At 41.8% G+C, this 14915-nt stretch overlaps 1 protein-coding gene across 1 annotated transcript in view; it reads right to left on the reverse strand.

Moving 5' to 3' along the window:
* KSR2 (kinase suppressor of ras 2) overlaps positions 1 to 14915 on the reverse strand; it is a 530220-nt gene that overhangs the window by 81280 nt on the left and 434025 nt on the right. Inside the window, exon 16 of the mRNA XM_033953868.1 lies at positions 489 to 585. Coding sequence (XP_033809759.1) covers positions 489 to 585 — 97 coding nt within the window. The remainder of the gene's footprint in view (positions 1 to 488; positions 586 to 14915) is intronic.

Raw genomic sequence — 14915 nt, forward strand, 5'->3', positions numbered from 1 at the left:
CAGCCCAGCCCAGACCAGAAGAAGGAGGATCTCCGACGCACCGCCCAGCCCAGCCCAGACCAGAAGGAAAATCTCCGATGTACCACCCAGAAGAGAGAGGATCTTCGGGCACCGGCACTGGTGCCAAGTCGGGTAAAGGGTGTCATTGACTGCTCGGGGGGGGGGAAGTAGGATCGCGGTGGAGGGGGGGCAACGCGATCGGGGGGATGCCGGATCACTGGGGGGGATGCCGGATTGCAGGGGGGGGGCGCTCGGTTTACGAGGCACCAAGTTTGCAAATGTTTTGCTCGTCTTGCAAAACACTCGCAAACTGGTGCACTCGTAAGCCGAGGTACCACTGTACTGTAAGAAATAAGGAAGGACTTAGCAGCCCTTTAGGTTTTCATTTTCCCTCCTTTTGTGTCTCTTTTCAGCTCAGTTTTTGATTTCATCAGAAATGTAGATGTGAAGGTTGAACAGCAAGTTAATGAGGTCTACTGTCTGCTTACCTTCACAATCTCCTGTGCTATCTGTCTCGTTTTGTTGACATCCAGAACAGTTTTTACATCTCTCACCACCGAATACAGCGTTCGTCCTTTGCACAAACTGGAAAACAAGAGAAACATATATTTACGATCCTGTAAATGGACTTTAAATGGATGAATATTTTGAATTTTGCTTCCAATATGAGAAGCACCTAACACCATCCTTGACTGTATTCTGACTTCAAGCAGGAAACATGGACTGTTTGTGGAACTGTCATGACTGAGCACTGGTTTCCAATTACCACCATTTAGCAGCTCTTACGGTAAAAGCCACTTTATGCTATATTACCATTTCCCATCAGTTCCTAGGGGTAATTCAAGAATATTCAATTTACTGCTCATAAATCCACAGCCACTTCAAGGTCAAAGGTTGTAAAGTAAAACTGAAATGGGTAACTCAGAGTATGTAACTATCATTAAATTCATCATGAAAGTGTCAGGAACCAGAGGATACAGATCGATGTGGACAAGACTGTCCTAGGTCGTCAAACAAGTTAAACACTAAAGTAAGATCTAATCCTGAACAAATTATACAATAGTGAACCTCACAGAAAGCATCTGTGCTAGATTTGTGAGAAGGGAGCAAATGCAAAATCCATCTATACAATATGTATAGTTTTAGACCTTATTCAAATAAATTCTGCCCATACAGCAAGTTAATTTCTCTAATAAGGGCTAACTTTGGAGAGGAGCAAAAGAGAGCTGTTAATACCTATCTAGCACATTTCAAATTCTACCTTTTATGGCTGAATATTCAGCCAGCTGTTGGTGTTATGTATGGAAATTCAATGCGGGGATGTGTTCAAACTTTTGCATTGATTTCATGGGATTGTGGAGCCAGTTAAATTCGATATTCAGCATTTAACTGTCTATGGGGCACCAGACAAAAATAGGACCGACTTTTATAGGGTACTATTTATGTGGTTACCTTGGCCAGTTAAGTGACTCCATCCCCAGAATGCCTCAAAGTAGCTGCACCAACAAGACATTTTCAGCACCATTAACCGGTTAACTAGTACTGAAAATGACCAGTTAAGTGGCCGGAAGCCATTTATGGCTGATTAAATTGCATTGAATATCGACCCGTATGTGAACACATGTGGTGTAAGTGCTGACATGGCACTTAAGTGCTATTCTGCAAACACCCAGTTACTGAGCCTATCACAGGTTAAGAGGTCGATGTGTGAAATAGTCTCCCACTAGAGATGGTGGAGGCAAAGACTGTGGGCTCACGCTAAACCTGTTTCCACAACTTTAGTGATGATTGCTTTTACTGACCCGATGCACAAAATGGCTCACCACATGTTTTTCCCTCAATTGCACATTTTCCGATCCAGCCATGCAAATTAGCTAAAACCCTATGCAAAGTAGCCAAGCGACTGATGCACTAACATTGCTTGGCTATGCAAAAACAAAACAAAACAGGGGTTTTACCTATCGGAAAAAAAACAACTGGTCTGTCTGTTGTTGGGGTGTTTTTTTTCAATGGCACAGATATTTTGTGTGTGTTACACACACAAAATATCTGTCCCATTAAATAAAAAAAATGGAAAAAAAGTTCCCCACTGCCGATGACAATGACCCTGAGAAGGATCCTACAAGCAGCGGAATAATTCCAAATGTCGACTGCCTTCATACAAAGGGGATAAGATCAAATAAGACAACCCCAAGTGCTACCTTTTAAAGGATGTGGTCTTGGACGTCTTCAGAGAAAGCACAGTTACGTACCGTAATGACATGGATGACGTCACTGCCTGCTTGTCCTGGGATAATGTAAGTTATGTGTGTATCTGCTGGTGTCAAGGCCAGATTTACTTATAACCTATATAAGCTACTGGTTGGAGCCTCAAATTTCATTAAAAAAAATAAAAGACATTTGTAAATAATGACAATTGCAATATAAAATCATAAGTATTGGTTTTTTTTTTAATTGACTATTGTTGATGGTTTCATTCATTTTTTATTTATCATCTATTAAACCTAACATACACGTCTTATTTAATCCAGAGGGCCTCTTAAATAGCATAACTTAGGGGGCCACAAGAGACTAATTTGGTCCTGGATGGTGTAGGTTTTCATACCTAGATGCTAAACACATCTATACCTACTTTTACATGAAAGTAGGCACTTAGGGGCAAATTGTATAAAAAGTGTCCTGATTGTAGGCAGCAGTAGGCGTCCTACCGCTGTCTAACCAGCCAATCGGGACGCATATAAAAAAAAAAAAACACCCCGAGGCAGGTATCTCCTTAGGGCTTTGACAGGCGCCTGAAATGTAGGCCAGCAAAATGCCATAAAGATCCCCCGGCTTGACTTCCCCTAGCTAAGGCCCTGCTGTCCCCTCACAAGCTGCAAGCCCTCTCCCCCCCCCCCCCCAAATAAAGGGACTAGCTTTTGAAGCATTGGTAGTCCATGGGGTTTTCACGCAGGAGCAAGTACAAAGTGATGCATGTTGGAAAGTGATACAGGGCTCCACGTTAGGAGTCACTGCCCAGAAAAAGGATCTAGGTGTCATTGTTGAGGAAATGTTGAAACCCTCAGCTCGATGCAGGGTGGCGGCTAAGAAAGCAAATAGAGTTATAAGAATTATCAGGAAAGGTATAGAAAACAAAGATGAAAATGTTCTAATACCTTGTATCACTCTATGATACGGCCACACCTCAAATACTGTGTGCAGTTCTGGTCACCATATCTCAAAAATATATAGCAGAATTAGAAAAGGTACAGAGAAAGGCAATGACAATGATACAAAGAAGGTGGAGTGGAACGAGTGGATGTGGATCGCTTGTTCACTCTTTCCAAAAATACTAGGACTAGGGGACATGCGATGAAGCTACTAAGTAGCAGGTTAAAACAAATAGGAGAACATATTTCTTTATCCAAAGTGTTATCTGGAATTTGCTGTCAGAGAATGTGGTGAAAAAGCACTTAGCAGGGTTTAAAAAAGGTTTAATTTCCTAAAACAAAAGTCCATAAGCCATTATTACGCTGAAACCGTGGATTGAAGACAAAGTTTTATTTTATTTTTCTTTCCAGCTTATGATTTATCTTTAATCTTATCTATTGTTTTGCCTTTTGTCTTTGTTTTGTTCTATTTCTATCATTTAAATTTCTCCAGAATCTACTGTTCAACGGCTCCCCCTTCTGCTTCTATTCCTTTCTCTCCTCTCTTCTACCTTCCAAAGTATTTAGATCAATGCTATCTTGTTAAAATGTTTATTTTATTTTTCCTCTAACTCTACTTTTCACTTCTCTATTACCCTCCAGGTACTTTAGTTAGATTGTGAGCCTTCGGGACAGTAAGGGAATTTTCCAAGTACCTTTCTTATTTCTAATCTTAATGTATATTTTCTGTAAACCGCTTAGAACCTAACGGATGTAGTGGTATATAAGAAATAAATTACATTACATTACTGAGATGGTTTGGGGAAACCCACTACTTATTCCTAGGATTAGCAGCATAAAATCTGTTTTACTCCTTGGGATCTAGCTAGGTACTTGGGCTTGATGGGCTTTCGGTCTGTCCTAGTATGGCAATTCTTATGCTCTCAGCAAACCCAGTGGCTCCATCCACAAAATGGCTTCTTCTACACTTGCACCAAACTATTAACTAGATTCCACCATTTACCACAATGTAAAGGACACAATGCCGCAGTGGTTCAACTTCCAGCCTCAGCACCCTGGGGTTGTGGGTTCAAACCCACGCTGCTCCTTGTGACCCTGGGCAAGTCACTTAATCCCCCCCATTGCCCCAGGTACATTAGATAGATTGTGAGATAGGGAAAAATACTTGAGTACCTAAATAAATCCAAAATAGTGTGAAAAGTTTCAGCCTCTGATAACCAGAGCTGGTATTGTGACATCATAATGCCTCCTTCCACCAATAAGAGCCAACCTCATCGGTGATGTCACAATGGCTTGATTGTCCTACACTTGGCTCACTTTTACTACACTTTAATTTCTAGAGTGGTGCAGTGGTTAAAGCTACAGCCTCAGCAGCCTGAGGTTGTGGGTTCAAACCCTGGGCAAGCCACTTAATCCCCCCCTTGCCCCAGGTACATTAGATAGATTGTGAGATAGGGGAAAATGCTTGACTACCTGAATAAATTCATGTAAACCGTTCTGAGCTCCCCTGGGTGAATGGTAGAGAAAATTGAATGAATAAACATTCTGATAATCACCAGTGACAGCTGTGGTTTGGAGAAATCTCTGCAAAGGTATATAACAGCTGCACACTGAATCACTACAGAGGAGAGAAGCCTGCATGGTCTGAACCCCCCCCCCCCATGATGTTCCAATACAGGTAAAAGGGATACTACAGTGGTTTTCAACCTTTCTTCCGTTGTGACACACCTGACAGAGACTGTTCACCTGCATGACACCCTGAACACACGTTTAAAACCCCCACTATATTATTCAATTGCAAGAGAAAGTCAGAAGCAATGGTGGTCTGCAAGAGTTCAGGTTAGGGCTGATGGCAGAAGTAAGGAATTGCTGACTTCTAGGTTTATTTTATGCTGTCAAATACTTGGTGACACATTGATTGAAAACCACTGGGATGCTGTGATCTCTGCAGCATTTGTTAACCGTGAGGAATCTGCAGGATTTATCAGCACAAAGAGAAGTATATTTCACCATCAAGTGCAGCCCAAACACCTTCAGGTTCAGAGAGCATGAATCAATCCAGCCAATAAGACACCCTCATTACGGAGCTCCATACAAATCTCTAACACACACATACGCTGCAAGGCACATATATGCTGGTATTCTGGGCATTTGTGGGCATTTTTGTTCATTGCTTCTAAAATGACCCTCTAAGTGTAACAATTGTGCCATAAGTATTATTACTATCTGATTATTTGATTTTTTTTGTGTAATGCAAACCACTTTGGGACGAACCTTTGGTTGAGAAAGGCAGTATGGAGTATAATGTAACATAACAGGTCCTCCTGGCAGAATTCTGTGCAAACAATGTTAAAATTTTGCATACAAAATTAGCAAATTCTGTAAAATTCTCTTAGTTTTTCTGTCAAAACTGAAACAATATTTTTGCTAATTATTCTTCATATTCCTTCTACCTTTGTTGTCTGGACATTTTATTTTTCCAGTTTCTCTCTTCTGCTATCTGACATTTTGATCATTCCTTTTGAGCTCTTTTCTTCTCCTCTTTTCCACTTTTCAAATTTACATCTTTTCTCCAATTCCCCATCTCATTCCTTCCGTTCCCTTTTATCTTCAACTATATTTCTACCCTCTGTAATATCTATTCTCTCCTGTTTCCTTACCACCCTCTCCTCCCCCTCAGGATTCTACCATTCTCAGCACCTGCTCCCTCTTCCTTCCCTCCCCATCCTCATAGCCTGACATCTCTCTTTATCTTCTCTCCATGGTCCAGCATGTCTCCCATTCTCTTCCCTCACTCCCATTGCCAGGCATCTCTCCATCATTCCATTCTGCTCCTGGATCCAACATTTCCCCCCTCCTCTCTATATTTTCCTCCCTCCCATCCACCCCATGTCCAACATCTTTCTCTCCCCCCTCCCTTGCGTCCCTTCCCCATGCAGCATTATCTCCCTTCATCTGTTTCTTTCCCACTGTCTACCATCTCTTTCTCCCCTTGCTCAGGGTCAAACCTCTCTATCCCCCTCCATGCACCATCTCTCCTTTCTTTCCTTCCATCAACCTCTCCCCTCATCATGCATGTCTCTCTCCCCTTCCTTTGTGCCATCTTTCCTTCCTCTCAACCCTTCCTGTGCCATCAACTTTCCTTCCGTCCACCCCTCCCCTCCCCATGCCATTAACTTTCCTTCTTTTCATCCCTCCCCATGCCAGCATCTTTTCTTCCTCTCCTCCCCTATACTCTCCCTAGTAAGACTTGCTTCATCGAGTCGTAGTAGCAGCAGTAATTCTCACACACTGCCTGCTGCTAATCCAGAAGCTTCCCCTCTGCCGCAGAGAGACTTCTGGATTAGCGGTATGCAGTATGTGAGAATTGCTGCTGATACTGTGACCCAATAGCTGACATTGCACAAGATTCAGTGCAGGAAAGGGGGAATTCTGCATTGCTCAATTGCACAGAATTCTACCAGGAGTGAACAGATGATGTGAATGAGGTCTATCATTCACAAACCCGGATGTCTTACCCTGGTCCTGCTACACAGCTTTGCCAATGAACCTCTTGGTCAGCCTCACCACAGTATTTCATGTTTCCATATAGGGACATTACAATTGGACTTGTAATTTCTCAGCAAGTCAGTTAGACTTAAGAACCTAAGAATAGCCTTACTGGGTCAGACCAATGGTCAATCAAGCCCAGTATCCCGTCCTCACAGTGGCCAATTCAGGTCACTAGTACCTGGCCAAAACCTAATTAGTAGCCACCTTACATGCTACTGTGGCTTCCCCCATGTCTTTCTCAATAAGAGACTATGGACTTTTCGTCCAGGAAATTGTCCAAACCCTTCTTAAAACCAGCTACGCTATCTAAACTCCTCTCATTTGTTTATGGCTCTTATTTTAGAAAGTTTATTTGTGATATGAACATCCATAAGGGTCCCATGACCCCTTCTATGTTGCATAAACATTCAAAGCACCATTTCAGAAGAGGGGTGCTCTTAATATGACACCAAACACCTTGCTTGCGCACTTCTACAGTGGATGAAAACTAAAATCAGACTGGCTCTTTGATCAATGGCCTCTGAGGAAATGATGTTGCAACTGTTCGAGGAGACTCTCATATGAGACATACTTTCACATTAAGAACAATTCAAGCACAATCCCACTTTATTTATTAGGCTTTTTGAATGAATTCACCTAAGGCAGTGTACACTATAGCTTATGAACAATTAATAGCTCTTATATACTTAAGTGACACCATCTGAAACTTTGGGCCTGATTCACCATGACATTTCTTCTGTTCTGGCCCTCTATCCAGATGAAAAGCCACACCCAGTCTTTTCAGACCCTCAGACCCATTCGCTGACTGCCCATGCTGAAAAAGCGTCAGGTTGAAGACATTCTGACTGTATACGATGTTAACCTTTAACCCATTCTGAGCTCATTGGAGAGAATGGGATAAAGAAAATAAATAAATGAACAGTACAGTAAAATCAAGTTAAGAAAAAGCAACAGAATTCTCCAAAAGACAATCTACAGTTCATAAGATCTTAATTGCCAATGACATTTCCACCAATATTACAAGGCGAAATAGCCCTCTTATACACTCCGCCATCACTACGAGGTCCTCTTCTCTCTACCCTCTCCTGGATTCCCTTCTGACTCCATTGGAAAACCTCATTTGTCCATTGGGATTCTCACACACTGGAAGCTGCCATATCTGTTTTATATGTTCTTTTCTATTTTACTATTGGAATGAGCAATTAAAATACATACATACTGTATGCTTTTAATGCTTTCCAAAAATGTCCTCTAAACTGTTTTAGTCACTGATTGGCTTATGCAACCATTCTATAGCCTAATAAGACAGATCATTTCACTAATTAGGCAAAAGCTGCATCTGAAAGCAAGTTTTGGAGACCCATGTTCATTCCTATGCAAGTAATTCATATTTTAGGCACTTCTGCAATAGTTTCAAAGTTCAAAAGGTCCTCTTATTAAGGGACAACTGATGATCAGAATACAAATGACCACGAACACCATTTCTAACATGTCAATGCATTTTTTTCGTTAAAAGAAAATGAAAGAACAGATCACTGAAATGAGTTGCTATAGCAACTAAGACTCCCAGGAATGAGGTACTGAACAGAATTTCATATATTTAAATTTTACAAAAGCTAAGGATATTTCAACTAAAGTCTTTATCTATCTCATATGATTGAAAGTGACCAAGGCTTCAAAGAGCAATTGAGAACTCTAATTGACCAATCCACTGAACAAGTTTCTCATCAAGATGCTATTGAGCGAGCTCTGCTATTCCACGCTAATTCTGAAGCCAAAATACTCACCTTACTGCCAAAAATGTAAATATTCTTCATAACTAGAGAAAGTTATTGAACTACCATGCTGGACTATAATGTTTTAAGTTTCAAGTTTATTAGTACATTTGATGAATCGCCTATTAAAATTGCTAAGTGATGTACAAAATCCAATAAAGAATAATAAAAAGAAACTAACATTTAACAATGTGATTACATAAAATACATAAAATACAGACATGAATTGGGGGGAAAAATTTTACTTTTCCTATCTGGATATCATTTACAAAGTGAAAAGACGGTTAGAAGATAAGAACATAACATAACACAGTAGCTGATGGTCGACATCTAGGTTGTAACTTCTGCACTCTGCAGGTTAAACTCCATCTCATTACTTAAAATGCAAAAACTTATTTTACCACCAACGCATGGTATCCATCTCTTGCCATTAAAACAACCTCATTATTTGTTCCATACCATTTTGAATTTTATTATTATTTTTGTCACCATCACCTCCTCTGGAAGATCATTCCAGGAATGATGCATCAGATGATGCACCGGCGCCTAAGGCCGGTATTGCGAAGCGGCCCGGCAGAGAAGAAGGAGCCGGAGGGACCGGGCACCCCTCCTGCTCCCAATGATTTTTCAAGGTATGGGGAGGGGGGTAGGTCCGGTGGGGGAAATAGTAGAGATGGCAGGAGGGAGTGGGAACCCTCCTGCCATAAATTTAAAAGTTGGGTCGATATTTTTCATTTGGGGAGGGAGAGAGAAGGAGGATTAATTTTTTTTAAATCGGGCTGATATTTTGCGTGTGTAAAACACGCAAAATATCTGCCCGATTTAAAAAGCCGGCAGAAGCCCTGACAGCAGTGACAGGAGGCTGCTTCTCCTATCACTACTGTCAGGGCCCTAGTGATCCATATAGGCGATTGGGGGCATGCCTCTGATTGCCACCATTTGCATGCAGATGGTTGTGAATTGGTCGGCCTGCCTCCAATCGCACATGGATCGGAGGGTTAGTGAATCTAGCCCTTAATAAGGCGCTAGGCCACCGCCTAGAAGTGCATGCACAGGTAAGTAATGGTAATTTCCTCTTAATAACCAAGCAACAAGTCAGAATGTCCAAAATGAACAGAAGTTTATCGAGGCCACCGGCCAAAGTAGGTTTCAAAGTGTTCCAGACTGCTTTATATTCATGTACAGACCACGGATGAGTAATAGACCAACTTTCATAAGTTCCAAAAAGAAAACAATTCAGTTTCTGGAAACTGGTCAGTCTGAATTATAGTTCTTAACAGTCTCTGGTCTCAGGTTTGACAAAAAAACTGGCTCAGTTAACTTCTCTGAGTCAGCTAAATGAAAAATCAAAATAATACTGATATCAAAATAAATCTTTATCACAAACAAATGTATTCCTGGTTCTCCTGGATCAGGATAGTGCTGGAGCTGAGCTGGACTAAGGTTGGCATGATAAGGACAGGCTTTGCCAGTAATTAGAATCTAGATAAGGCAAACAGCAATCTGAGCACAAGGCTTCGTCCACAGTTCTTTCATTGGACCGAATAAAACATTTCATTCCCAAACTTCAACAGTACTGTTGCACCTACAGTTCCTGAACAGTTCTTGAAAAATGAGGTGCTTTTCATGCAGAGAACTCAGAATAGGCTTTAGCAATGTTAGGTGTTAATTTAGCAGCAAACCTGCATAACTTAATCTCCCCTGTCTGCATGGCAACCACCAAAAGCTGGCTCAGCTGGACGGAGCACACTGATTGAAGGAAACGGCAAACAAAAAATGCTTCAAACCAAAACTGTCTCATATCTATACATTTCAAAACAAGACATTGCTTTGGTTTCTGAACACATGAAAAAAAAGGTTCAGCTTTTCAATATTGAGGTAAGTGAGAATGCAATTTGTCATACAAGAAAACCACAATCCTTTCTGCAGCCAACCCAGCACCATTAAAGAGAATAGTAACATAAACTCACACTAGTTCAGTTGATCTGCATTGCCTCAGGGAAATCACAAACTTCAGGCAAACATTCTTGGATTTCCATAGCCTCTGGGAGCATAGACAAAACTTCAGATGGGTTAGGAGAAACTTCATCTACCTCCTGCATTACCCAGTTTGAGATTTCAGCTCCTAGAGCAAATCCTGCTGTTTTCCAGCTTTGCATTCTCTGAGCTCTCCGTCCTTCCAGCACCTCCTGTGTTTCATGTGCTCTCTTCAGCATGAAACCTAATCCTGACTTTAATCAGCTATAAGCCATGCCTCCTAAGCCAGAGTGAGGAAAAAAGGCAAAGGTTCTTCAGAATGCAGAGCAGGCTTCAGCCTCCTGCTTCTAGCAGATCTCTGCCTTAAAGGCACAGGCACACCATCGGGTAGTAAACCCTTGGCTGCTCCACATTTTCCTGCCATTCTCCAGCATTGAACTCTCTTGTTATCATGGGGGTAGTCAGCTCATCCTGAGATTCAGGAACTAACCTGGTCTGCCTTCCTACAACAGGGCTTGATGAAAATCCTGTCTTTTCTTGGGGCAAACCCTGAGCTGGCTATGGCTAACATCATGGCTAACTACATCATAAGCGGTAAAAAGGTCAAATTGTAGCAAAATGGCATATCAATTCTGAGATAGTAAGCTTTGAACCTTAGAAATCAGAGAAACTAATAGAGTTTCAGTACAGAAATTAGACCAAAAACCATGTTGAGGTGGTAAAAGAATAGAGAATTTATCTAAATAGTTGGATAGTTGTTTGGAAATAATAGTCTCAATCATCTTTGTTAATAATCGAATATTACCAATCGGATGATAATTTGACAGTACTATTGGATTCAAGTCAGTACCTTTCAATAAAGGGGTAAGAGCTATATGCCTCATACTCACAGAAAAATAACCATTATCCAAGAGATAATTTATCAATGACGTTAACTAAGAGACAGCCTGGGAGGAGATTTTTTGAAAGATATAAAATGGAAATGGATCCAGAGAACATCTGCTACGCCCTAGTTTACTACATAACTTTCTAATCTGACCTTCATTGACATGTTCAAAATCACTCCAACATCTATCTACTATCTAAAGTTTCCCTGCAGGATATTAAATCATCATGGCTCGCAGTAGTAAAAGATGCCCTAATGATTTTGATTTTATCATCAAAGAACTTTGCAAGTTCATCTGCAGATGGTCCACTATTACATAAGAGAATGGACTTAGTTGTGCTAGTAAGGGACTTCCAAAGTTTAAATAAAACCTTGCTCTGATCATTGGAACTATTTATTTTATTTCTATAATATGTTTTCCGAGCTCTGTTTAGTTCCTGATTATATACTCTGTGATTTTTCTTCTCCAAATTAATTTATCAGCCTCTAATTTACTTTTTTCCCTATTTACATTCTGGTCTTCTACAATCTCGTTTAAGGTCACGGTGGTAATGTGGAATACCAGGGAGCTTTATGGGTGTAGGAAACTGTCTTAGAGGTTAGAGGTACCATGAAATCATATGTTTTTTCTGATTCAATATCTTGTCAGTGTTACAATCATTGGGGGAGTTTGGGAGAGCTGTTAATTGAGACCAAAACTCCTCTGTATTTATCTTTCTCCTTACATTGATTTTTGACATAAAAATGGGTATAAAGAAACTCTCTAACAAGTAGTCAGACTATTTCCCTAGTGGAAATTAAAGATTGCTGATTATTTGAATCCAGATAGCTAATAAGGTCCAATATGTGTCCTTTAACATGTGTATAATCAGGCAGAATAAATATTAGCCCTAATTTCTATAATCATCCAAATACAGATTAATATCTCCTATTACCAACAATCTTGAAAACTTCAAGGTGAGGCTCACTAATACTGCAGACTTATGTCAAGGAAGTGGTGGACAATAAAGTAAGAAGATACCTAAAGGATTGTCTTCTAACTGTGATCCCATAATTTGCCACTCCTCCCCAAAGATGTCTGGATTTTTTCAGGATTCTAAGAAGTTGTAATTTATCCATTTTAACTCTAGAAGGATGGCTAAGTGTGTGGATAAGAACATAAGAAGTGCCTCTGCTGGCTCAGACCAGAGGTCCATCGTGCCCAGCAATCTGCTCGCGCAGCGGCCCAACAGGTCCAGGACCTGTGCAGTAATCCTCTATCTATACCCCTCTATTCCCTTTTCCAGCAGTAAATTGTACAATCCTTTCCTGAACCCCAGTACCGTACTCTGCCCTATTACGCCCTTTGGAAGCGCATTCCAGGTGTCCACCACACACACGTTGGGTAAAGAAGAACTTCCTAGCATTTGTTTTGAATCTGTCCCCTTTCAACTTTTCCAAATGCCCTCTAAAGGTGTTCAAATAGCTCAAACAGGAATATCCCCACTGAGACATAACAAAAATATAACATGGAGGGCTATGTACGTCAACGCACACAGTTTAGGAAACAAGATCCTGGAATTGGAAACAGAAATAAGGAATGCCGACCTGGATGTGGTGGCGATATCCGAAACCTGGCTCACAGACTCCCACGGGTGGGACATGGTCATACCGGGTTACAACTTGCTTCGCCGGGACAGAGAGGGTAGGAAGAGAGGGGGTGTAGCATTATATACTAAAGATGACATTAAGGTCACGAGAATCTCAGATGTCCAGTATACTGGGGAATCCCTTTGGGTTAATTTGGCCAGAGGAAAGGACAAATGCTTGTATCTTGGCGTAATTTACAGACCCCCAAGACAACAGGATGACCTGGATATGGAAATAATCGAAGATATAGAAAATATCACCTTGCATGGGGACACAGTATTGCTAGGTGACTTCAACATGCCTGATGTGGATTGGGTTACACTTACCTCTGCTTCCGGCAGCAGCAGGAGGCTATTAAACTCTATGAAAGGAGCAAGCCTCAGGCAACTGGTGTTGGAACCGACAAGGGATCAGGCAATACTGGACCTGATACTTACCAATGGAGAAAGTGTCACAGAGGTCTCGGTGGGCGACACATTGGCCTCCAGTGACCACAACATGGTATGGTTCAATATCAGGAAAGGTTTCACTAAATCTACTACACTAACCAAAGTCCTCAAATTCAAGGACACAAATTTCAAAGAAATGGGAGACTTCGTTCACCAGGCGCTATAAAGCCAAGAAGAAACCGATAACGTGGAAGACATGTGGTCGACTTTGAAAGCAACCATACAAGAAGCAACAAACCGCTATGTAAAATCAGTAAGTAAACGGCGAAGGAACAATAAGCCACAGTGGTTTACTGCGGAGATCTCAGACCTGATCAAGAAGAAGAAAAAAGCATTCATCTCTTACAAACAATCAGGGAAGCAGGACTCCAGAGCAGACTACCTGGCCAAATCAAAAGCCGTCAAAACAGCAGTCAGGGAGGCTAAATTCCTCATGGAGGAGTCTCTAGCAAAGAACATCCAGAAGGGAGATAAATTCCTCTTCAGGTATATCAGTGATAGAAGAAAAAACTCAGGCGGGATTGTACGTCTTAGGAAACCAGACGGAGACTATGTGGAAAAGGATTCGGAAAAAGCCCAACTATTAAATGAATACTTCTGCTCAGTCTTCACCCGAGAAGCGCCAGGGCTCGGCCCTCAGCTACAGACAAGGGTTGGCTCAGTTGACCCGTTTAGTAACTTTGAGTTTACGCCCAGCAGTGTCTACGGTGAGCTGTCAAAGCTCAAGGTTAACAAAGCAATGGGGCCGGACAACCTGCACCCCAGGGTGCTTAGGGAGCTGAGTGATGTCTTGGCGGAGCCACTGTCCGCGCTCTTCAACCTCTCCCTTAGTACAGGCAGTGTCCCGTTGGACTGGAGGACGGCTAACGTCATTCCACTCCACAAGAAAGGCTCAAAGATGGAGACAGCAAACTACAGACCAGTGAGTCTAACATCGATAGTGAGCAAACTAATGGAAACTCTAATCAAACACCAATTAGATAAGATCCTGGATGAGGAGAATCTACGGGATCCCCGACAACATGGATTTACTAAGGGGAGATCCTGCCAATCCAACCTGATCAGCTTCTTTGACTGGGTAACGGGGAAGCTGGATATTGGGGAGTCCCTGGACATCATGTACCTGGACTTTAGCAAAGCATTCGATAGCGTACCACACCGCAGGTTACTGAGCAAGATGAGTTCTATAGGATTAGGTAACACATTGACGAAATGGGTTGGGAGCTGGCTTGGAGGTAGGCTCCAAAGGGTGGTGGTGAACGGCACCCCCTCCGAAATGACGGAGGTGATTAGTGGAGTACCACAGGGCTCAGTCTTGGGCCCAATCCTATTCAACATCTTTATAAGAGACTTGGCAGAAGGGCTTCGAGGTAAAATAACATTATTCGCCGATGACGCCAAACTGAGTAATGTAGTGGGCAAATGCACAACAGACGAAGATTCAGTGCCTGACAACATGATGCACGACCTACTCCTACTGGAGCGATGGTCTAGGACA

This window comes from Geotrypetes seraphini, chromosome 8, assembly GCF_902459505.1.
Source record: "Geotrypetes seraphini chromosome 8, aGeoSer1.1, whole genome shotgun sequence".
Taxonomy (NCBI): Eukaryota; Metazoa; Chordata; class Amphibia; order Gymnophiona; family Dermophiidae; genus Geotrypetes; species Geotrypetes seraphini.